General features: G+C 40.2%; 1 protein-coding gene across 3 annotated transcripts in view; it reads left to right on the top strand.

Annotated features, from left to right (window-relative positions):
• The window catches only part of SHROOM2 (shroom family member 2), a 124,295-nt gene that overhangs the window by 44,218 nt on the left and 54,556 nt on the right, over positions 1–25,521 (top strand). For all 3 annotated transcript variants that reach the window (XM_085212573.1, XM_085212563.1, XM_085212582.1), the window contains exon 2: positions 5,741–5,892. In XM_085212573.1, coding sequence (XP_085068699.1) covers positions 5,741–5,892 — 152 coding nt within the window. The remainder of the gene's footprint in view (positions 1–5,740; positions 5,893–25,521) is intronic.

The raw sequence follows: 25,521 nt of genomic DNA, 5'->3' as shown, positions 1-25,521 counted from the left end.
CAAGCAAGAACAAGCATAGGCAGTAACTAGTGGGATGTGAAGGATAACACCAAGCAGCAGTGAAACTCAGGTTTCTTTGTTGACATGGAGTGCTGCCGAAGAGGATCACTGTTAGCAGATGTTTGGCTGGTAAAAGTGCAGCCATCACCAGATTGATAGCCTTGAGAAAAGAAGACTGAGAGGGGACCTGATCCAGGTTTATAAATATCTGAGGTGTGGCGGCCATAGCGGTGAGGCCAGTCTCTTTTCAGTGGTACGTGGAGACAGGACGAGGGGAAACGGACATAAGCTGCAGCACAGGAAGTTTCGCACGAATGTGCGTAAGAACTTCTTCACGGTGAGGGTGACGGAGCACTGGAACAGGCTGCCCAGGGAGGTTGTGGAGTCTCCTTCTGTGGAGATATTCAAGTCTCGCCTGGACGCCTACCTGTGCGACCTGGTGTAGGGAACCTGCTTTGGCAGGGGGGTTGGTCTCGATGATCTCTAGAGGTCCCTTCCAACCCCTACAATTCTGTGATTCTGTGATTCTGTGATAGCAATGGCTGGCAGTAGATAGACTTGCTCTTTGTGGGTTGTTACCTCCTAGTTAGGCATTCTTCCTGAACTCTGCCTCCAAGCTCATGTCTAGTGGCTGACGCAGAGCATAGGACTGATAGCCTTGAGGAGTGGTTGCTTGGTGTGAGATAACCCGCTGGTGGCCTAAAGGTGTGTGTGAATTCCTTGCTTTGCCACAGACCACGCTGGGGTGTATTTTCCAGTTTGGCTTCTGAACTCATCTGCAAATGGGGTTGTAGGTAGTTCCCCCTGCTGAAGTGTCCTTCCAGCAGTCTCTTTTATTGTTCAGGTACTAAATCTGAAGATGGGAAGAGATGATATGTAGGAATATAGTTACATATGCTGGCTTTGTGTGCATGCCTGTGTGGGGCCTATTCATGTGTGCACCCACTGCCTTCCTTTCAGTTTGGTCCCGGTGCAGTTTGCAGCCCCATTTCATCCTGCCCCAGCTTGATCCATGATCCTGCAGTGAAGCACTCGGAATAGATTTGCTCTGTGCTGTGCTTCTGCTGTTTCCTCCAAGTTACACAAATGGCAAGTTTTAGGCTATAAAGGCATTTCTCCTTTGTTTAACTCCATGCAACTCAAAATAGCTAACATTTCCTACATTTCACTGGTTCTGAAGATCTCATTTGAAGTTTGTTCGTTGTTGGTTCTTTTTTTAATCCATACTAGATACAAGACAAACAATCACAAAATGATTTCTTGGCTGCACAAGAAGTGAGTTACGATAGTTTATCACAGCTGATGGCAGAATGTTGATAAGTGGAGCTGTTTTTTCCTGTGTTTTTCTCTGGGCTTGGGCTTCCATCCCGTCTCCCACCCTGCCCACAGAGCCTGGACAAGACTGTCGACAAGACTGTCCCGGTGTCGTCATGGTAAATGAAACAAGATATCTGGTGTGACACTGCACTACTCCAACCTGGCTCCCACTTGTTTATACAGGTGCCTATAGAGGAATGCGGGTATTTAACGTAAAGCGTCAGCTCTGGTAAACACAGAAGTTAATGGGTCACATTCTAGCAGTGGTGTACCCCCTCAACACTACCACATTTTAAAGCTGCAGACACAAGCTATTATTTTCCCTTTCGTATATGTTACCAACAGTGGGAATCCAGATCCTAAGTATCCCTGGAATATGTTGGTGTGTTTAGCTGTTGCACTTTCTCCACTGCCTTGTTTGAAACCCTCTCTCCTTTACACTGACAGAACTTCATGTGCTTCAGTATGTTTGTGGGGTTCTGTTTTTTTTTCATTCACACTGTTGTTTTAAGCATTACCTGTGTATTCTTCTTGTATCCTCTTTTCCTCTTTTGGGGTCAGAATATTTTATAGCCAAGAATGACTTTGGGATACAGCACTTAATGTCCGTATTGCTATGACAGCAGAAGCCTGTGGTTCCAACCCTCACTCATGCACTGTCCTGAAGTTTGCCTTTGTTCATGGCCATAGGGAGGTCATCAAGGACAGAAGAGTGAGAGTTGGAGGCTGTCTAAACAGATGCTTTCCATCAGCAAACATCCTCTTCCTCTCCTCTTCAAAACACTTTTTTGTTGCAATATTGGCGTCCTTGTTAAGGATAGGAAGTCATGCTGTTTAGTCTTGTTAACTTAGCATAATAAGAGGAGTCTGATTTGTTAATGCATATTGAAAAGGTGGTTTGAGGGGATTTCTAGAACTCTTTCTTAATCATCCAAGGTGAGCAGTAAAGCTGTGCTTGTTTTTCAGAGGTTTAGGTTTTTTATTTATAAGAAAAACATTAGTTTTCTTGGTTGTGTCTTGCTCTGGGCTGTCCCCCCATCACATCTGCCTGCTGTCCATGACTTGCTGATCTTTTGTGGAAGATTTCATTTTAAAACCTCCCTCAAGACTTTGTTTTCAGCTCTTTTCTGTTGGTTTTCTGGGCACCTGAAACTCGGAAAGAAATTGTTTGTTGGTTAAATAAACAATATGAGCTTAACTCTTAAAAATGTGGGTTTAAATTCTGCTGTAGGATGGCATATTCAACTTTGTGGGTGGATGAGTGAAATAAATTCATGTCTGAGGTGTGAAAAATAAGGGTGAGTTTTTCAAGTGTAGTTGCTAGTGCTAGAAAGTTTATATATGTTGGTTGGGATTTACACTACTAAAGATGGAAAATATGTAAAGAGTTGAATGAAAAAAAAAGAGGGGGAGGAGGGGAGTAAAACATAATAAACAAAAGAAAACCTGGAAGAGCAACTGGAATGGCACTGTGAAAGTGTGGGCAGAGGAGGCAGATAAGCACTGTACTTCCAGAGATCTTTTCCTCATTAATCTTTATGACTGTGTTTCATTAGATGTGTGCAAAATCCACTGCATTTTTCAGTCACTATGTGTAAATTACCTGTAGTGTAACTGACTGAACTATTTTTTCTGTCTAGCCAACAGTCCCGTTTCCAGTAAAAGCACATTGTCAAGTGGAATGATGGCATTCATGCAGCCATACAGTGACCTGAGGTAGAGACAGTAAGAAAGATTTATGTTTGAATTTGTTCAGCTCAGGGAGACTTTTACTGTGAATGGATGTGTAGTTTTTATTCTCCCTATCAACAACTGATTTGGAGGCAGCGTGTTAATGGAAGCCACTTCCAGTTTTCAGGGGATCTGCTTCAAGATTGTGCTTAGGTTATGGTACACCTTTTTCTGGGTTCCAGTGTTTGACTTTTTGTTTGTAGTTGTTTGGTTTTTTGTTTTTTTTTTTTTAATTATTATTTTTTATTATTTGTGGGGGTGGTTAATGTTTTGGAAAGTCAGAGTCTGTTTGGGAAGCTTACGCTGTGTGGAATGTGTAGCCTCCCTGCTGAAATGAAAACTCAGAGGAGGTAACTGAATACTCCCTGTAGTCATTGCATTGCCAGTCTAAAGAAAAAACAAACATGCTTACAGAGAACAATGAACATTCCTTGAAACCCTAGGAGACAGAATTTTTTTTATAATTTTTTTATTTTTTAAGGCAAAAAAAGACCGAGTCAAGGTCTTCGAGCCCTGTCTTTTGAGTTGTTGATATCTATGTGGCACATGCTCTTCTCATCCCTTTTTATTGAGTTGGTACTTTGCTGAGCTGCAGTGGGTTGGCATCTACGTTCTGTAGTTTGTAATGTGTGCTCCTGCAACTTATTTTCCTTTTTTTCACCTCTGTTTGACCTTCTCCTTACATCTCTCTGATTCAAATCTGCCTTTCATTAGCATTTTCCTTCTGCTATTCTGACCTGCTGGGTTTTAGACCTCCGAAGCAATCTAGAAATGCATCTGGATAATTGAAAGACTGTTGATTGCCACTTAGGAGGAGGGTTGTGATTCATGAGTCCCCTGTTGTTTGTTCTCTCATTTAGCTCTGCCTAGCTTTGGTGTTCCTAGTAGGGCAGACACTTTATTCTCAACAATGCTGATTTCAAATCTTGACCTGCATTTAAGTGATTTCCACTGCTGCTCCCCAGCTTTCAACTTTACTGTAGATTTGATCTGAGAATTGAATATTTTCATAAATTCTTGACGTTCAGAAAATAGGCAGGCAGGTCACAGGCAGGTCATGGCTTGAGAGCTAAATGTATCAGCGTGTAGAAACTTACTCTGTCTTTAATTATCTGTGTTTTTATTAAGATAAGAAGTTCTGAAAATTCAGCTACTCAATTAGTATGAATAGTGAGTGTTTTGAAATGATGTATAAGACTAAGCATTTTTACATGACATTCTTTTGGGCTTAGATTTAAAAGTCTGAAGATTTTTAAGAACATCTATCCTGAAATTACATAAAGAGAGCTTTTATGTGTATGAAATGAGATTGCTGTGGTGCATGAGATCATCCTAATGGACTTTCATCAAGAAGTATTGCTTATTTTATTAGGTTATTTAATTTAGACTTTCACTGCTGAAGTATCCCTATAACCTGTATCGTGAGCTCTGGATTTCATGAAGTTAGGCTTCCTTGGGATTTATCTTGTTGATGATTGACTTTGGCTGTTCTTTATGAAGCTTTCTGTTGTTGGGGCAATTACAAGGAATTTTTCTTTGTAGATTCACTGGCATTTAATAATAAGGGACTTGGAGATACTGTAATGGAGGCAAAATAAAATGAAGACATAAATTAAAATCTTTGCTTTAAACATGAAGTGTCAAGTCTGTAAGAGGAGATGAGATATGGATTATGAGCAAGCGAGGGAGGACCTAAATGCATAGGTCATGATTCCAAGCAACTGAGAGGCCAGAAGGTGTGTTTGTCTGCTAAAGAGAAAGGAGCAAACCAAACAAGCTTGGGGCCTGAATTGCAAGGTCTTCAACATTTGTAGCTGTGTTTGAAATCAGTTTAAACTGTTAGTACTTGTTAGTCTGGCAGATTGAGCTTTTGGGATTTCTTTTACATTCTAAAAATGGACAACTTTTAATGTGAGTGTTTTCTTCTTGGAATTGCTAAAAAGTGACTCTTAAATTTGTTGTGGACATGTTTTACTGCATATTATCAATATTTAAATAAGTAAAAATTCAGTGCATGTAATAGAAGCAAAACAATCTTCCAATGTGTATCCCTTGGTATGGCTGTATTCTTTGGGAGTGTAACATGCTATATTAATGGTTTAGATCTCAGATCATAATCTCTTCCTCTAGCTAGAGCTCTTAATTATCTGTATGGACTGTAAATTCTCAGATATTTTCTAAAATGTTACATGTCTGATGAAAATAAGCTTATTTTCCAGACCAGATGGTGATGCAATATTTTGAGATCTTACAGGATGCTGGATTTTTGAAGTTGACTGTGTGGGTTAATGTTGTTGACTGTATGGTTACTGTAATTGGTTACCTTTTCTGGAGAACTAGATTTTAAGATGCCTGCCCAGAACACTATTTGCAGGTATTGTTACCTGTACTGTATTGAACAGATCTCCAGATCACATATTCTTTTGACTTCCAAATTTCCATGGAGTTTTCTAATTTTCTCAGGAAGTTTCCCCCTACTTTTCTTTCCTGTTCTGATTTTCTCTGCATCATTATTTCATTATTCTTTCTTTATAGTGTTTGTAATTTTTTTTAAGGTGTCTTAGCCACTTAATTACTGTTGGAATTATTACATCAATATTGCATTGCCAATATTGAAACTCTGTTAGCTTATTTTAAATGTGTCACTGTGCAACCTCAGTAATTCTACACATCTGGTTTGATTTTTCTTCAGATTGAAGATGGGAGTAAAGCTGCTTCTGTGGACAAGTTGCTGGCAGGGGATGAAATTGTTGGCATCAATGATGTGGGCCTCTCAGGGTTCCGACAAGAAGCAATCTGTCTGGTGAAAGGCTCACACAAGACACTAAAGCTTGTGGTAAAAAGGTAAGCTTGTGATAATCAGCTGGAAGATCAAATGTATTTCAGTCTCTTATCTGCTAACAACTAAATTTGCCAAGGCTTGTCAAGACTATGATTCGTTTAGTTCATGTTGAGTAGCATTGTTTCCTTCTTGAACAAAGAAGAAGACGTGGGTAGAGGTGGCCTGTTGATCAAAGCAAAAACTGAGGCAGTGCATTTTGTGAATACAGAGGAGTAGGTACTCTGTTCCATTCTTCCCTCTTGGAATACGGAACTGAAGCATACTGTCCACCTTGCCCTGCTTCATCTTTCTTTGTGAGCGGACATTGGTAATGCTTTTTAGCACAATTACTGTACAGGCCAGTTTGAATCTGAGGTGTGAGTTGTGTATGAAGCTTCTGGAAAAGTGTTTCCCTGCTTTGGAGAATATTTAGGAGCTCCAGCGTTATGAACAGGTGCTAAAATCAGGTTAAATTGAGTAATTACAAAAAAAAAAAAAAAGCTGGGAAACTGAGCAAGAAATAATCTTTGTCACTAATCAATGTGAACTTTCTGATTTTATCAAAATATTGCGAGAAGTCTTTCATGTGTGTATTTTTGATGTCTTTGTTAGAATCAAAAAGAATTTTATTGCAACGCTGAAAATGCTGAGAATTGTGTTTGACGTGGATGATAAAGCCAGTCTGTAAATATAATGAGCTTTCTGAAATTGTCTCAAGTAGGGACCATGTTTTGTGAAAAAGCACTGATAGAGGACAGGTGTGTAAGCATGCCTTTCATCTGGGGCTTAAGGTGTTTTTTGATAGATGCAGTCGTGGGAGCTTGGATTTCTTTTTCAGGTAAACAGAGTCTGTCCTCAGAAATGACTTTCCAGAAGCTCTCCCCAAATGTTTGTGATCTTAGGCTAATAACATTCTTACAACTTTGAAATCATATTGATGTTCAGCATTTTCAATTTATACTGGCTATTCCTGTAAAAAAAAAAATTGAAGGTTACAGCAGCTGTTTCTGTCAACAAAGTGGAGAACTTCAGAATTGGGAAGCTTTATAGACACTGAAGAATCTGCCAAGACAGCAAGTCTTAATTAGAATGCATAACTTCAGACCAAGTGAAAATATTCCCTCTTTTGTAATGCTTTCAGCTGTGTGATTGTAATTTGTTAAAAATCTGAGAATTCTGGTCTGTCCTTGGAAATGGCCGAAAGCTTATTCCTGAAATAACCTAGCAGTAGACACACCTAAACCATTCTCATCATTCATCAGTATTTCTCTCCATGCATGTGCTTTTGGAGAACTTTCATACAGCTAATCAAGCGCTCATCTGTCTCTAGGGGTTTGTGGCTGCACTTCACAGGCAACAGTGTGCCATTGCTATGCATGCCTGCATGCAGTTTGGTGCAAAGCTGATGGATTTTCATCACTCCTTTCTCGTCACTCCTCTTTTTCTTTCCTCAGCCCATGTGCAGTGGGCAAGTCAACATAGCTGTTCTGGCCAAGAGGCTGATTTAGTGGCTGTTAGGGAAAACATTTTTGTCCTAAATTAGTGAAGAATTCTATAGCTGCTTAAACAGGCAAGAGCTTTTTAGGTCACTGGCAAACCCTGTATAATATTAGATAAAATTTAATAAAAAGTACTGAATGAAATTAGCCAGAGTTTTTGTTTGGGTGTTTTCAGCTTTGCTCTTTCTGTTGGAAAGTTGCCTTAGGACATCAGTCCTTTGACGGTCAGAAACCTTTAAACACCCAGACTCATTTTATTCCTGGCCAACTTGTTCTCATGCACTGCTCTCCGTGTGCCGAAACAGCTTTTCTTTTCCTGTTGGAAGTTCAAATGATGCAGGTTTTTTGTAAAAGTCTTGTTGCAGAAGTTATGGTTTGAACAACAGTATTGTTTCATGTTGTTTGCTCTAAATCTTAGGCTGAATATTTATGAGTGCTTTAAACAGTCCTGTCTTTAAGCAAACCAGTTGTGTAGTCTTTGTATGAGCACTCCTGCAGATCTGGATTGAATTGGATCAGGGAACTGATCTGACTGCAAAATGACTTGGGGAAGCAGGTTTTCGGCTGGATAGAACCACCACTTTTGGAGGCAGTCTGCACATTAATTACTTACAGTGATCTTGAAATGGCTGGCTGCCTTAGCATTTGTAGACTATTTCAGTTTTCTTTAGATCCACCCTTACTGTTCCCTTTGGAGAATGGGAAAAATCCCACCATTCCTTTTCATTAAGTTATGCATAAGATGTTGCATTAATCTTCCTCATAGCTTCCTTTTGTTTGTTTGCCCTCTGTTCTTTAACACTGTGATGATTTTCTGTAGCATTAATAACGTTTTATTTCCTGTGGATGCCAACGTGATAATCTGAAGCACAAAGCTGATAAAACGATTTGATACTCAACAACCCATCCTGGAGGCTAAAAGAATCTTAGTTTTAACCAAATTTGTCTTGGATATTGGTAAGAAATAGCCTGAAAAGGCAAGCCTTAGATTACATGTTGAAAACTTTTTTTTTTTTTTTAATTGTTTGTATCAACTATTTCTCAACTCATGCAGGCATGGCAAAAAAAAAAAAAAAGATGTAGTGACAAAATTACTTCTTATCAAAATTCTTCTGGAACATTGTGAAGTTCCTGATATTTGGAATATCAAATTTTGATTCATCACTTCTGAGGTGAACATCTATGTGAAATTCCTCCTTGCAGGTCACTATTTCATGCAGTAATGTCAAGTCCTGATCTTTTATTGATCTAACTATTTCTGTACCTGGGAAGTAATCGGGCATGCTATTTCTGTTTTAGAAGTCCAATTTACACAAAGCTAACACCAAGTAAAAAAGTGTTGCCTTAGTAAGTAGCACATTTAATTCGCTTAATTAACTTGCAACTGTACCAAATCTTTCTGGTGTGGTTGTTGTGGTTCAGCAGTGGTTCCTGGCTTCCACAAGATTGTTTTTATGCATTGAACTGTATAGGAGGTGAAAGTACTTTTTTCTAAGTAAATTGCCTGTGGTACCAAATACTAAGCCTAGATTTACTGTCTGTCAGCACATATGCTTTGCTTTATTATTATTATTATCTTTTTTTTTACCTTTTTGAACTTTGCATACTTGCATTCTAAGCCAAATGAGAACTGTGCAACAGGCTCAGCAACAAATGCAACATTTAAGTAGCTTGCAAGTGCTGATAACTGAACAAGAGCAGTATACCTTTGGTCTTGGATTAATAGAGAACTCAGGAGACTTTGTGTTGTTTTCTCAAGTGGATTTGTCAGAACAACACATCTTAATTGCATGCTAGTTCTTCAGTGTAATACTGAATCGTTTCTGGAGTAGATTCCTTTCCTAGGAAGATACAAAGTATGCTTAGGAGATTTCTTACAGGAGATTTGAATTTCTTTTCTTTCAGAATAGATGTGTACGTGTCTATATAAAAACATGTAAAATTGCCCTGAGTGTCGATACTGAGGTGGTTGTAGTTATATATCTCTTCCAATGATTAAATATAATCTCCATTGCTTTGTACATGCTAGATGTAAGCAAATGCCACAAAGCCATGAAAGTTTGGAATTATTTTTCACTTCTTCTGATTGAACGAGGAGCAAGGTATGCATGTCAGGATGTGCAGCAGGATGCATTCCTGCCCCAGTCTCCAGCTCAGGGCTGTGTTTTCTAGTGTCTCCTGTTCTGCTGCCAGCAAGTTACCAAGGTTGAAGAAGTGGAGGCAGAAACCAGATGAGTCTGAAGGAAACTTGCCCTTTCAGTGGCACAGTGCATAATAAGCCTATCTCAGATGCACTTCCTGTGAATACGAAGGGGTTAGTATCAGGGCTTTCCCGTAAAGGAGCTCCAAGTAACAGCAGAATAAACCTCTGTGCACTTTGTGTACTTAGCAGGACACTGTGGAGGAGCTGGCAAGGAGCCCCTCTCATGCTCCAGCGTGTTCAGGGCTGGCTGTGTAGACAGGCCTGGGGCTGACCAGGCTGCCAGCACCCTTCTCCCACTTCTCCAACTGCCTGACCATGCACTACTGACAGTAAGGCATGGACATGAGAACAGAATGTACATGTACCTTCACGTTTTCAACAAATCATACATTGAAAGCCTCCTCATGAGGACCATTTACCTCCTTGTCTAACTGTTGGCACAGTTACTTAATTACATATACGCAGAAATGGTACAAATCTGTGTTCCCTTCACCTCCATCCTAGCAATTCCACTCAGGTATTTAGGTGTTTCCCATGCCAACTGTCTTTTTGGTAGGATGTTTAGCCAAAAAGCGCTTTTATTTCTTAATTTTTTGGCTGATTAGTTTCTCAGTTATCTTAACATGATTTGTTAGTGACATACTAGTTGACACTGTAAGTGAACATAAGCTTCAGTTCCTCGAATTGGAGGTGTTGTCCCTGGTTTAAAGAGCAAATCATTGTTTAGTGTTTTTGAATGTTTGCCTTGTACAACTGTCAGGACTCTCTTGATGCATATGTTGTGACTGACATGTTTTTATGTTGTGGTGACTTGCATAATCTCATTCTTCACAAATATGAAAAAATTCACTGTCAAGCTTGAATAATAGAAAGCCAAAAATATGACAAACATCACCGTATTTTACTAAGTCATCTCCACCAGGGAGATGTTTGGAGTAGTAGAAAAGGCGTAGAAATTTATTTGTGGGGTCAAAGGAATTCTGTATAGTTTTAATATGCTTGCTTAAAAAGTTACTTGTGCCAATGATACTCAGTTTTGTAATGCAGTTACAAAATTGGATAATACTACTTATTTTGTGGAATGGAATATGCATCCACCAGTAGTAACCTGTGAGTCACAAATGGGTTTTTTTCTTCCTTCAGTCCTGCAAGCACTTGTTGAAATAGTTAATTTTGAGCATGAGTAGTCCCATCAACTTTAGTGAGAGCGCTCACCATACTAAAAATGAAGTGTACAAGTGTTCACAGGATTGAACCGGAAATATATAACATCAAATTTGTTCTTAACACTGCTTTCCCCAGGTGAATTCCAGTTTAAGTGGTAGACTGCAATATGTAGCCGCTTGGGTAAGAGGGGAGGGAAGCAGGTGCACATTCAAAAATGTGTGGGTCTGAAGACTTAATTTCACATAATACTTTCACATGGGCACACGGAATTTAACTGTGCTGGATAGCAGCAAATACTGTATATCTCTTCTGTCTCCTGACTGTAACAGTCGTAACCCTGTCCATGAAAGACTAAATGAATCGTTTTCTATTTCAGGAATATTTCCATTTGAAGCGAATGCTTCTATGTATGTTACATGCTTTTTGAAATATTTAATTGTTTGGGGTTGCTTTTAAACACTTAAGAGGTTTGGCTGGTTTGTGTTGTTGTTTTTTTTAAATCCTAGTTAAGATCTTTGATGTGTATGTGCACAAGTTCATTGGGTCGGTAATGCTTCTGTTCTAGTATGTTGAAGTTCTTCTTGTGCTACTTGGATTTTAGATTACATATTTCACTTCCTGAAGGTAAATGACTGACTACGTTGAAAATCTGAATGCTTAAGTGTTGTCATGTCAGGTAGCCTACCATGTTAAGTGTAGAGATTTTGTGCTGTACTTGGTTGTGTAACTACATGTAACACTCTCGAATTTGCAAAGATCATAAAAGATTTCTTTAAAAGTTCTGGGTCCAACTCCTAGCTCCAGAAATATGAATACTTAAAAGAAGAGCAAAAACACAGGAGTATTGCAACTTCAGCTACTGAATTACTGAACAAAGTTTCATCTCATCTCTTAAACAAGACACCATTATTTTATGGTCATGGTTGCTGAATTTTCATAATACTGTGAGTCTCTGACAGAGACACAGCTGCAGCACTGTACTGTTGAGCTACATGTCCCTTATACTTTTACTCCATTGCAGAGTCGGGGTTTGGGGGAATTTTGGCTGAGTTGCAATTCGAATCAAGATTCATTCACTGGTCTGGCTCATGGAGTAGCCTTGCTGGCAGGCGGGGAGCCAAGCTGGGGCATGACATTTGATGGGGAAGAAAAAGAGATGGGAATGTCTTCAAAGTATGATCTGGCCTAGAGCATGTCTGAGCAAAATACCTTTCCCACATAAAACCTGAAACATCTTAGCTTGTGGCGTTGTTCTTTGTGGAGATTCAATGATTTGCATTCTGTGGCCATAAGGTTTCAACCAGGAATGAGACAAACTGAGGTCACGCTGTCTCGTAAAATACCCTGGAAGTGGAGGAACTCTCCTTCCCCCCTCCCATTTTTTGGATAACCTTGGACATGGTTAGGTAAATCATAGCTGAAACTAGTGTGGGAAAGCACCACATCTACATAGAAATGCCGATATTGGGGATGTGGTTTGTAAGGAAGTTCAGTTCATGTAAGCTAGCCGTAGAACTGTAAGCTCATTGCGGTAACACATAGCCATGGCAACACATAGCCATGCCTTCTGGCCATGAGCAAAGCAGAGTTTCCACGGTCACACGCTCCAAGGAGGTGACAAGTTCCTTCTTGCTGAGGGCACCAGGTTGGTCTGGTACTGTTGGCTGCACATTGCTGCTTCTGACTCTGTCTTGGACAAAGGCATTGGTGGAGAGTGAAGTCCAAAGGCTGCTGTGCTGCCTGCTTCTGGCTCCTGCTCTTTCACCTTGGTCACAGTGAGAGAGTCGGAAATTCCCAGTGCATTTCGATTCCTTCTGCTGTTGCTGCTGCTTGCCTTGTGAGAGGCTGCATTTTTCTTCAGCATTACTGGTGCACGAAGCCTTTTTTTGTATTCATGTTAAAGGTTAATAATTTCTTTACCCCCTTGCATACATAGCATGATAATTTCCGAACTATTTGAATGTAAACCCAACTTGAAGCAGCATTTGGAGCCAGTTATTCAATATGTGAAGCATTTTAGATGTTTCCAGATGATAAAGACTTACTAAAAAATTATTATTATTATGTTTTGGAGGAATTCTGATAAATCATGGCAAAAAAATGGCTTCAGGAGTTCAATACTATCTAGAAATCAAAAGGTAGCAGAATATACACAAAATAATGATAAAAAAGTATTTATGTAATATATATAATATAAATCCCATGATCAACATTTTTATCTCATCTCAGACATCCACTTGTGCCTGTCTAGTTCCCCAAGACAGAGTTAGGAGAAACAGTTCCAGAATATGAAAGCTGTAGCATGGTAGTCTATTGTGAATTTACCAGGCAGGAAGATTGATTTCTTACCTCATACAGCTTAATACCTCATTGTCAGCAGTGTATTTCTTACTTAGAAATGAAATCGCTGTTCCATCCTGCTCAAGCCTGTACAGTTGGGCTGAGGTACAAAAAAGACTGAAGGAAACTATGGTGGTTAAATCCTCATTTGCCCAAGTTAATGACTGAACTCCCATTATTTGTAAGGGCAGTAAGACTTGATAATGTATTTGTGTTTATTTGTTCTCACAGTTTGAAGCAGAGGATTTTACATATCTCTTCAGATTCTTTTTGTGTTAAGTGCAACTTCCTAGGCCCTGGGAAAGAGAAAAAGCTACTCTTCTCTGCTGCAACAAAATAATTCTCCTTCCAGCATGGCTTCTTTGCTCCATTTTCAGATATGGTGGCTAGTAAACCACGGTTCAGATGGATTGGCTACCCGACAAATGCAGAGGAGAAAGCAAATAGCAATGCTACATGTAGTCTTGTTGTGGTCAAGAGCAATTATGTTATATTTGTGTGAGTTTAGGAGGTGTGAATACATGTTTAACGTAGAATATGAGTCTCTGCTGAAATGTTAGGATTTGGGATAGATATCTGTATCATAGAAATACGTCAGTAATTTTTCTGTCAAAATACTGCTTCAATTTTCCATTTAAAGACATCTCAGTAATAATAGACTAATTTTATTACTCCCTCACTTTCTTTGTAACCCTCTCACTTCCACCAGAAGTCCATAAACTAAGCACAGTTTTATTTTATTTTTCTGTTCTCAAATTTTTGGTCAGTTTTTTTAGGGAAATTTTTTGTAAGTCATTTCCTTTTATGATAAGATAATAGGAGCTGAAAATATGAAAACAGGAACTCCTCTTACTTTGCATGGAAAAAAATGCTGCCATTCCATTTGCTGCTTCCAGAAATGTGAGATGACTATTTTTGTTTGTTTGTGTGTGTGGTTAGAATTTATCAGTGCTTTTCTTGGAAAGGCAACTAAGAAGGGAGTATGAAATGTTCAGCTAGTCAGGGCATAGAGGCCAAAAAAGCAAAACCACAAACACAGTTTTGAGGTTTTAGCTCATCACTGTGAGTTTTATTGAGATAGAAATGTTCAGAAAAAACATATGGTGATAGCAGAAAACGGGTTAATTTCAAGAGACACAGTTTAAGTGAGCCATTTGAAAGGTGCATAACATGAAAAAAAACTGCTGAGTAATCTCCCTTTGAAAACAAAGAGCAATGAATGTGTCTCAAAGTCAGCATTCAGGAGCTAAGACACCTGGAATCTTGGCTTCTGAAGATTGTGCCTGTAGCAGTTAAGTGTCTGAGAACTTAAATGTTCAAATAAGACTGCCTGCCCACCACAAAAGAGTTATTTTTATTTTCTGAATAGGTGCAAGTCCTTAGTTCTCCCCATGATTTAATTCTTTGCTATTAGCGCTCTCTTGTGGCTGTTTTCGTGAAACAATTTAAAAGGCATTTTAACGATAAAAGTATTTAGAGATTTCTTCCTTAGAATATGATCTCTTTTGGATAAGAGTTCCTAAATTAAATAGGATAATGTATATTTTAATGATGCAGGACGGTCAGTCTAGAGAAAAGCATCTGTAATGTGCTTCCCAAGAGATCTCAAAGGGGGAGTATGCCTACAGCCTTTTCAGGTTTTAAACTGTTTTTTGTCTTCGTATTTCTAGTGGCAAGCCATATCCCTGAGGAAAGGTAGCCAAGAGGCTAGTGGGAAGTGAAGTTCATGTAGATAGCCACAGTCAGGCAGCAGAGGGACTGGGACAGCCACCATCAGCAACGCACTGGAAAGCAGACGCTGCTTGGTCTGTGCCTCTGCTCCCCGTGACAAACAGAACACTTGCCATAACTTTGGTTGCTAAAACAGGCGAAATATGGATCTGAGAAACCTTTATCAGTAAAACTGATAAGCGTGTTCCTGGGAAAGATTTTTTAGAATGAATCACTGTTAACTCCAGGGCCGGAGTTAACTCTTGGCCTGTTCTGTTTTCAAGTTAAAAGGATCTTAATTCTCAGTAGAGAGCTCAAGCTTTCTAGAAGCTCAGATGGCATGCAGGAATTTTCATTGAGCTAGGAGTCTTGTTTCCTGTCTTAAGAAAAAGGTAGTTTTTAATGAAAAGTGTAATTTGTTACTGTATAGACTGAATACCATCTTGATTACAAATCCAGTGTGAAAACTTTATTGTCATGCCAGAATTAATACTGAGTGTGTGAAGTTGGCTGTAGACTCCATTTCCTTCTGCAACTAAAAAATTGATCCCAGGGTACTTACTTAGCACTCCTCTCTTGGAGAGGAGCAGGTTCATGACTGAGAAGGCCTTGAGTGAGAGGACGTTTCACCTCAAAATACTAAAAAGTCTCAGTTCTTCAGAATGCTTAAATCTTTGTGCATGGCATTTGTCTGAAAAAAAAAAAGCCTCTGAAAGCCAAATTAAAAATCCTATTACCTAGCTGTATTTAGGGGGTGAGGTTTTCCTTTACCGTTATGGGACGCTTGCTTTTTTTTTCACTTTCTTTCCTCTTTTTGACATTGTAACAATGGAATTCTAATACTATTAACTCTTCAGATAGTGCATTCAATAGTACTCACAGTATGCAATTTATTATTCTGCTAGGTTGAGTGAAGATGGACTACTTGTTGGAAATTCCAGAAACAATCCCTTTTTCCGCATGATTTTACTTTTTTCTTTTGCCGAGTAGTTACCAAGTGGAGAATAGTATTTGTCACTGCGTATCCTTGTGCACATGATAATGATAATAATAATAATGTAGCTTTTATACTTTTAGAAGCAATGTTGAAAAAGTGACTCACGAAATGAAAGTCTGTTTCTGGATTCAGTGAGTGTGCAAGCGTGTTAATGTTGATAAGCAAGGGATCATGCTAACTTACTCTCATTCAGGTAACTCACAAGCATAACTCAATGTAATACCTTTAACATCTGTGAGAATGTAATACCTTCACCTTTAAATAATATGCAGTTATTTTTGGATAGAATATTGCAATCTGGCTGAGAAAGTTTTAGCCCTCCACTATCTAATTTCCAGCAAGTTCTCACAGTGGAGCTACAGGACAATTTTACAACTGTGTAATTCTGCCACACGCTATTTTAACTAGAATTCCAACTGTAACGCAAATATTCTCTCATAAAATAAGATCACTTCTTGTCCTTTTGACCACCTTCTCCTTCATAAAGTTGGGGACTTAGGGAAAGCAATGATATTTCCAGCATTTCACTTGCAATTATAAGCACATTCTCCTGTGACCTGCAGAAAGCAGTTTGTTTTGCATACTTAGGAAGTGGGTCTGGCAATTGGTTAAGAATGTGTGGTGAAGCAAGTTTCATGTGGCAATCACTGGTACATTATAGCATAGAACCAATACAGATGCATGGTCCTACATGAGCGTATGGAAAACCTCGTCTGAGCACATTCCAGTGTGTAAGAAGAGCGTTTCTCTTCCTCCTGGACTGGTCCTTAAGGGCACAGTAGAAATAAACGTATTTTTAACCTTCTCCCAAATAACTTTTGTGCAGCCTCTTACTACATCCTCAGGTATGGTGGTTGTCAGCAGCCATAACAAGCTTATACATGTAAATCTGGCCAGTTACAGGGGAGTAGGAGTGTGAATATGGAATGAAGTTGCTGTTTTCAAAAGGCGTGAATAGATTATCCTTTGGAAGAGTTCCTCAGAATTTTTATAGTAAGACTCCCTTTGGAATGGGAAGACATAGCTATGACTCTTCTCCGTAGGCAGAGATGATTCCCAGTGCCTTTCTGCATATTTAGGTTATTAATTTCTAGGGATATCACTGGCTGCTTCTCCCTTTGGAGCAGTGTTGCTCACTGAGCGGACTGGCTGGCTGGTTTTAACATAAAGTTAGTTTTATAGGAAGAATATGACTTAGATGCTGCTGAAAAGCCATAGGATCTTAAGAGGTCCAGATGCTCTGGAGATTTCTTTTAGCTTTGCTGCTTGAACAGATTTGTAATGTCCTAGGTGAACAGTAACTTCTTTACAGTGCAGTGTTTCAGCCGGGACCATTACCTTGTGCTTTCGCTTTGAAGACTGCAAAAGCAAAGGGAGGGGGAACTGAAAGAGTTTAAATGGTGAAATCGGAACACATTTTCCAAGTGCCGTTTCAAGCACCACTGCAATTTACCAGTGGAAATTGCCCTGCCTTCCTGCTCCCCCAGAAGTCCCCTGGATTGATTTCCCAGCCTTCCTCAGCTTTCCCAGGTGAGCAGGGCAGGCAGTGCATAGCAGGGCCTATCTGGTGGAATCCCCGGTGTGACTAACCAAAACTGTTGCGGCCCATTGGCGTGGAGTGGCAACAAGGCTCCTTCACAAATCTAATTATAGCCTCTAAGCTGACGCAGCGGCATGGATTAGCGCAGGAGGAGGAGGAGGAGAGGAGGACAGTCTTTGTCTGGAGGGCGGCAGGGGTCCTGGCTCTGCTCTGGCTTTGGCTGGGGGCTGGGGCCCAGGCGCACACCCACATGTGCCATGCAGGCCTGAGGCAGACCCACATGGCTGGGAGCTGTACTTGGGGCCTCAGGAGGAGCCGCTGCCTGGGTCAGGGCTGTGGGTAGGTACCAGGGGACAGAGCTCTCTGGGCTGGCAGGAATGGAGCTCCAGAGTTCTCCAGCACTGCAGCTGGTGATCGAACCTGGGGAATGCAAGTGCTTGGGGTGCACCTCGGTTGGTTTTCTGTGGCTTGTTTGGTGCATGGAAAGAGGAGAAACCATGCTGCATTGTCTTGATTGTGCCTGATTAAAATTTTGTGGTGGGATTGCTGAAGCGGAGTGGGCAGGTGCAGAAGAGGAGAGGTAACTCTGAGAGGAGGTTTTTGTTGTCTCTATTTCTGACAGACCCAGTGTCTCTGTGCTCCTTGTCACTGAGCAGAACCACTCGACAAGCAGTGAAGCCACGCGCTGAGGCTGGTTTTTGGCTGCTACTTCAGAATCTAAGAGGTCTGCAGCCCATCTTCTTGGACTGCTCTTTTCACCCTGGTGTGCAAGTGCTGATAATCAAGACGAGCAGAGTAGCAGTTAGTCTCTCGGGGAACCCTGAAGCATTAAGGCTAGAGAGTTGTTCAGTCTTCAGCTTTCACTGATGTGAAAAGCAAATCCAATGGAAAAAAATTCCCTGGCTGTGTATTGTCAGCTATGGGCACAGCTTGAGTCGAGGTCACATAGGGATGCACAGGATTTTTACGGTACAGTGCAGGAGGAAATTAGAACGCATGCACATGGCATGAGACCAGAGTAGTTGTTTTTGTATTCTGCCTGCACATCTAAAGAAGGGGTTGTGAGATTTCTTTTCGGGTAGGAGAAGTATGTGTGATAGTGAGCAACACTGGAAAAAAGAAAAATGTGAACATAATTCTGCAGTTTTGGTGAAAAGGGCTGTTAAATGATAAATTTGGCAGAGGGGGATTTTGTTATTGCTCCCAGGACTGTCACTGCTTCTTGCTCTTCAAGAACATATGCTGTGAAGGTGGGGTGCAAGAGCGGGGGCTCAGGGTGTTTCTGTCTCTATCTGCTTAGTGGTGACCAGACAGCTCCATTAGAAAAATCGTTAATCTCGTGGGGCTAATGGAGCTTCCCTCCAGCATGAATTGCTCAGGCAGGAACTGCCAATTGCATCTATGGAGAATGATCCCAGCAGAGTTAGGGTCAACTTCTGTTGGTTCTTGTTGTTTTATAATAAGGCGTGATAATGCATGGTAGAGATTGGCACATAAAAACACATCACACATTTCTGCTAACCCCACTGAACTTCAGGTGAAGCTATAAAATATTCTTTAATCACTTGGAAAACATATGTGGTATTCATTGTGTCTCCTTCTTCAGCGAATGTTGTTATATATCAAAGACATCTTTTCTGTTCTTTGAGGCTGCTTAAAGCTCCATTGGGGAAGTTTATATTGCCCTTACACCGTTATTACAACCTAATTTTGTTTTCCAGCAAAAGGAGGGTAAATCAAGTATAAAAATGCAAACAGCTGGGAAGTCACTTACAGAAAAAGGCATATTCTCCACTCTGAATTTAAAAATGGTGATGTAGTCACGACTTGCAAAGTGGATACAGTATCATTATTGATTGTGAGATTTTCCACAAATACCTTGCATCAGGATCCGTACCTTGATTTGTGCAGAAGTATGCAAATAAATTCAGTTAGTAAACTACTCAGTCCTGTAAAGAGATGATGATAAGCCTTGTTGCTGCTTTTTAATACAATTTTTGGCAGTACGAGTAATTACAAATATTAGTTACAGCTTTTTTTTTTTTTTTTTCCTCTGTATCTCATTATCCACTGTAACTGATCTGGCCCTGGAAAATAATGAACATGGGTTCTAATTTGGTCTCTTTGTACTCAAACAGATGTTTCAACTGCAGGTTTTTTTAGTTTTATTTTTGCCAGTTTGACTCTTGTAAAATGTAGTGGTAATAGTGTGACTGAAGACTGAGATCTGAAGGGATAGTGTGAGGTGGGATAGAAGAGGAATAATATATTGAAGACTTGTGTTGTTATTGCACTGAGGTGATTCTGTTTCCAGGCTTGCTTGGAAAGTGGCTTTTATTTTGCTATGAAATTATTTAACTCAGCTTTCAAATCTTCTAATGATGCTAAATTGGGTGCATATCTTGGCACATTCTGTTTCTGCAAAATAAGCCTCAAAGTCTACAAGATGTTACCCACTAAACAATATCAGCCCTACTCCAGGAACCTCAGAAATCAGAGTTTTCTGATAACTTTCAAACTTCTAATTCTAATGGGTTTTAAATGTTTTAAGGTTGCCATATGTCTTCAGTATAAGGCTCGTCTGTATTCCTCAGGCATCCAAATCATGGGAAACGGCATTGCCGTTAATAGATTAAGTAGGATTTGGGGGGTTTGATCAGCATAAATTTACTGATATCTTGAGTGTGTTTGTGCTCAGACTGGTTCCTTACCCAGACCAGCAGCTCAGACTGGCAACCTGTCTGCATCCACCATTGCTGTCCTGGGGCAGTGCGTAGTAAGGTGGCTGTAATAGATGATGCTTTGGCAGAAGTATTGCCAGATCGGTGTTTTCACGTTTACTGCATTCGGTCATATTTGGTGCCTGAATTTTTTGAATGGCATCTGATTACTGAGAGGAGTGGAGGACTCAAGCTCTTTAGGATTCAGACATACTATTCTGTTTATGTGTGTGACAGAGGGAGGAAGTTTTGGATGGGTGGACACAAGAGAGAATTGAGTAATCCTGTAAGTACAGCACTGTGTGTAGGATAGCAAAGGGATCCATCTTCTTCAAGCACAGCTGCTGGATCCTTCTTCACCAGAGCCATAGAAGGAAGAGCACCTCTTTGTCTGGATGACTCAGATACTATCCAAAAAGGATGATGTGTGAAAAAAAGAATCGTTCTTACCCATTCTTACTTCTGTGGCCGTCAGCTGGATTTTAGTCTTGCCTAACCACCGTGTCCTTACCTGCACTGTCCTGTAGCAGGGAGGGCTGAAGCTGAAGCCCAGCTCTGTTCCTGACAGAATGAAGTTGTAAGAGATGAAGTGGGATGTTGAGCAGCCTTAGCAGAAGTGCCAGTTGCTTTCAGCCCCTTCCCTGCAGCCGCCCTCTGCCCTCAGAGATGGAAGTGGTGGCCCTACCTTCCTCAGGCAGAGCCCCTCTTCTTCACTTAAGAGTGTCTGCACAAAATGTTGAAGAAACTGGGCCCAGATTAATATGTGCATAGACAGGAGGAACTTGTAGCTCAAGAAGCTACAGTAATAAACCTGTCTTCTGCCAATGGAGAAATCATAAATGGATAAGTGTTTCAAATTGTCCTGCTTCTTGTTATAATGCTGCTATGGCCGCAGTTATCTATTCGAGACAAGAGGATATAACTTGGAATTGAACAATTAGCTTCTCAACCTGAAATCTGAGCCACACATGGGACATAAGGAAGGAGAGATTAACCCAGAAGGTTGTGCAGCTCTAACTATCTTATGCCTCAGGTTTCCAACATGTTAGGGCAACTGAGATTGCATGCCCAAATTTATGAGCGCTCTAATCTGCCAAGACTTAGGTCTAACGTCTGTTTTAATCTGAAAATAGTTATTACGGCAGTAAAAATCCCTTTTTAAAAGTAGTACCATATATTTCTTAGAGATTTACAGTTGCATAGGTATCTCCAAATACCATATCCAATGGAAGTACTATAAATGTTTACTATATGTAGTCTAGAAGGAGTCCTGCAGAAGTGGTTTTCCTATTTGTGTTTTTTTCTTCTCTAGCACAGCAGTTTTTTCCTTTCCAATCTCTGTTGCCCTTCTGAGACCAAAATGCCTTGAGGGAGACTTTCTGCAGAAAAAAAAACCAAACTTATTCAATTATTTATTAGTGTGAGATATATTGTAATTTTTTCAGCCGTGTTGCTCTCATCCTTTGTCTCAGCTGTGGCTTAGCTGGGTTAAATGAGTTTCGGATGCTGTGCGGTGTGGAATTTATTTGGAAGATCATTTGAGAAGCTTGGTTATTGTGAGAATAAACTTGGGCATAAATCTGGAATAGTTAACAAATGCAAGCTCTTAAACAGATGAGCAAAAAGACTTCATCTTGAGCCTCTTGAGTTACTTTTGATTTTTATTCCAGTGACTTCTCTGACTTAAAGGACAATATCATTGGTAATAGAGATCTGTGTTATTGTTTTAAATATTTGTCTCATTAAATGCCATTCCTGCAACATGTCTGATTTAACCATTCCTTTTTGTGAACAATTTTACCACTCAAAATGCAGATGAGGTTTCATCAATCTCTGTGTTTCTATACCACTACTGTGTGTGCGTTTTCAACTGAGGCTTAGAAAAAGCTTTCAGGTAGAGAAGTCTTAGGCCACAAGTCTGTCTTACTGTATAAATTCCCTTGCTGATCTTTTGACTGGTATTACTTTTGATATCCCTTTTATTAGTTCTTGCTGAACCGAAGTCATTTATTTCATTTTATTTGGGAGGAAAAGATATGATGTGAAACTTGAGGAGGTGTCAGAATAGCTGTGAAAAGCCAGAATTTTCCTATTGCTCTGACTGATGTAGTTGGAGAATTGAGTTGAAGAAATACGAGAAATGGGAAACAGAGCTGTGTTCATTCCTTGGTGTGGCACTGTGAGTCTTGCAATGTCAGGACAGCTTCAGATGGATAAGAGGAGTTACTTATTCCCTAAAGAAAACAGCAGCTGTTGAAGCTGCTTGCACCAGTTTCAGATTAGGAATAAGTGGCTAGGGGTTGCTAGTGTCACATCCTCATGTGTCAGTGTAGTTTCTAAGTTTCAGAAGAATGTACCATCCAGCTTCCCAGAGTAGAGAATCGGGAAAATTTGAGCACAAGTTAAAATATTTGACAAGACATTTAAAAATGAATTATTGCCATCTACTACCTGACTTAAGTTTTCAAACTGCCTAGCAGGTATGAAGACATACAGTTTCAGAGCAAGATAAAGAATGCCCACCTAAAAGAAAAACGTATACTGGGGTTCGTTTTCATACTTGGAAATACAGAATTATTGTATGGTGAAGCCAGCTTGATGTTATAGAGCTCATTATGCTGATTTTTAAGTTTATAGGCTGGAGGAGGCTCACTTGGCAACATAGGCTTTGTTGGAGTGAATAGGATGAGGTGAACTGTATCAGAGAGAGCTAAGTGAAATCAGGGATTTCTTTCTGAGGAGAGCATCTTGTCTGATGATCTTGACTGTCTTTGTCTAAAATGTCCTGTGGATTTTGATGGAATGAAACATGTTACAGTTGATAGTTACTTGTAAATTCATAAACAGCAGAACAACCTACTGGGTGTTGGAGATTAGGAATAAATCTGTTGTTCTCTCACCTTCTCTTAAAGTGGACAATGCTGTACACTATTATGAGATGTTAGAGTGGGCAGCCCATCTTCTCAATTCACAAAGGTATTGTAGAAAAAAAAAAAGAGTGTATGTGTCATCACTTCGTTCTGTAATTTGTGTTTCCTTCCAAGACTCTATAAGCGAGTGATAGTATAGTGAGCTGAAGACCAGGCGCAGTGGATGCAGAAGTTGAAGAAGCTCAGAGGTTTCTGTACCTCCATAGACAGTGGGGAGAAGACCATGAGGAAGGAGGAAGCTGGTTCTCTCCAGGACTGGTGGGAGATGGGGCAGAGAGGAGGAGCAGGCAAAGATGGCATTGCTGGAGACTAATGGGCTTGATGCCAGGGCCTTATAAAGAGGGACTGCATGACAATAGGTTAAGGATCTTAAACAGGAGGAGTTTTGGGGAAAAAAAAAAAAAAAAAAAGACAGTATTCTCTTCCTTTCCCTTCCTTTCATCATTCTAAGCTTGCTCATTTCTTGAGAAAATAAGATTTGCCAAATTTGTAAGTAGTGTGGTTGCTTGCACTCCTGAAGATTTATTTTCCTATTTCTAAAGCAAGAGAGTACGTTTGCGCACACTCTCTTCCTCATCCATTGGCAGAAAATTTATGGAGTTACCCTTGGTCCGTCTTGTGTGTACACAGTACACATGGTTTAAATGTCTCTGCTGTCATCTGAAAAGAACGTCATTTCCAGTAAGCTGCTTACCTAACTAGATGCTATGCTGCTGAGGAATGTGCTGATGAATCCATAGCAGTGAGGCTTCTCAAGGGTGAGGACAGATTGCTACTGGGCAAGTTGTTCTGATTTTCAGCTGAATTTTCTCTTTCCATTTAAACATGGCATCAATTCACTTGTTCTACTGTGGCTCCTCTGATTGCAAGTGTTGTCACTGACGTAGCGTTCTGTGAGTGAAAGAGGCAAATTCTGGACTTCTTGTGTTTTATTTAATCATACATACATCAGTCAGTCAACACACACTCATCCACACATGGTGTGTGGGTTAGAGTTTTTTAGCCATATTGCTTGATTATTCCTAGCTTGTACATAACGTGGCTTTTTTGAATGCAGATGCATGGAAATCTCATAGTTGTTGGGAAATTCTACTCTGAAGCCTAATATTAATTCACCTCTGCAAATCATCCTTCACCAAATAAATTTTGAAAGCATTGTAAAGATAAACCATTAATTAATTCCTAACTGAGGTCTTCCATCTAGTATAATTAAGTAGACTGATAGACTAAATTTAATACATGTTCAGTACCATAGAGTCATAGAATCACTAAGGTTGGGAAAGACCTCTCTAAGATCATCTAGTCCAACCACCACCCCATCCCTTGTCGCTCAGTGCCACATCCACACGTTTCTTGAGCATCTCCAGGGATGATGACTCCACCATTTCCCTGGGCAACCTATTCCAATGCCTCGTCAGTCTTCCTGAGAAGAACTATTTCCTAATATCCAACCTGAGCCTTCCATGGCACAACTTAAAAAAAGGCATAAATGAAAACTCAGAACCATGGACTCAAACCCAAGTCATTCAGTCCTCAAGAGCAGAGCTGGGTGAGTTCTCTAGCTGCTAGGCAAAACCATCTCCCTAATAGTTTTTGCCAGCTCCTATATTTTAAAGATGTATTTTAATAGATATATTATAGATATTTTATCTATTATATTTTTACTGAGTTATTAAGTGACTGCAGTGCCATCTTCCATCATTGCAACTTACCATCTGACCCTGCAAGTAGATTTGCAAAAACAAGCCAGTATGACTGCCAGAATGAAGACAGGCTACGCATTTGGAGGGGTAGGGACAGCTCACCTGCAACCTGGGCAGGAGAACACTGGGCAGAGCTGTGGGTTGGAGAGAGGAAAGGAAGCAAAGGCAGGTGCACGTGGCAGCAGGCCAGGGCCATCTCTGTTGCCTCCATGCAAAGAAGTGGCAGAGCTGCCCTCTCTGCGTGAGAGGTGAGGGTATGAAAGTGGCCTGTGAGGAGCTTCTGTTGTGCAGGCATCAGGAGCTGGGTAGGCTGCTCTTAAATAAGTCTTGTTCATTACTTCATGGTTATTGTGTTGTTAACAGCTTGCTTAATTAAGATGCAATCTTCTTCTAGTAATAGTGTCTTTCCAGTACGTTTTAACCAGAAAGGAGAATAGCTTAATATTTGATAAGATAGAAGGATTCACGGAGCCTGACTTTCTTTAGTTTTTTGCTCTCATCAAAATCACTTTAAAAAGGATTGAGCACATCAAGTAGGTGAAAATTCTTTATTTTTGATTCCTACTCATGGCTTTCTGTGTTCCATGAGATGATTCCCAGCTGCTTGCTCTCCCAGCTGATCACCTACTGCAGTTCGTGTGTTAAATGCACAGAGTCAGATATTGGGATCAGCCTGTGGCTAATCCAGCTGTCAGAAGACAAGGGGATACGCGCAGCAGGGCTCAGCTGTCTGCTATCAGAGGAGAGTTTTCTCATATACCAGGCTGATAAGTTTTCATCATTGATTCATCCCATTCCAATGAAATATGTCACAGGGGATTTTCCTGGAAGAATAAAGAAAAT

The sequence above is a fragment of the Meleagris gallopavo genome, chromosome 1 (assembly GCF_905368555.1).
Source record: "Meleagris gallopavo chromosome 1, MGAL_WU_HG_1.1, whole genome shotgun sequence".
NCBI lineage: Eukaryota > Metazoa > Chordata > Aves > Galliformes > Phasianidae > Meleagris > Meleagris gallopavo.
Note: the sequence above shows the minus strand (reverse complement) of the source record. Positions and strands in the feature narration are given on the sequence as shown.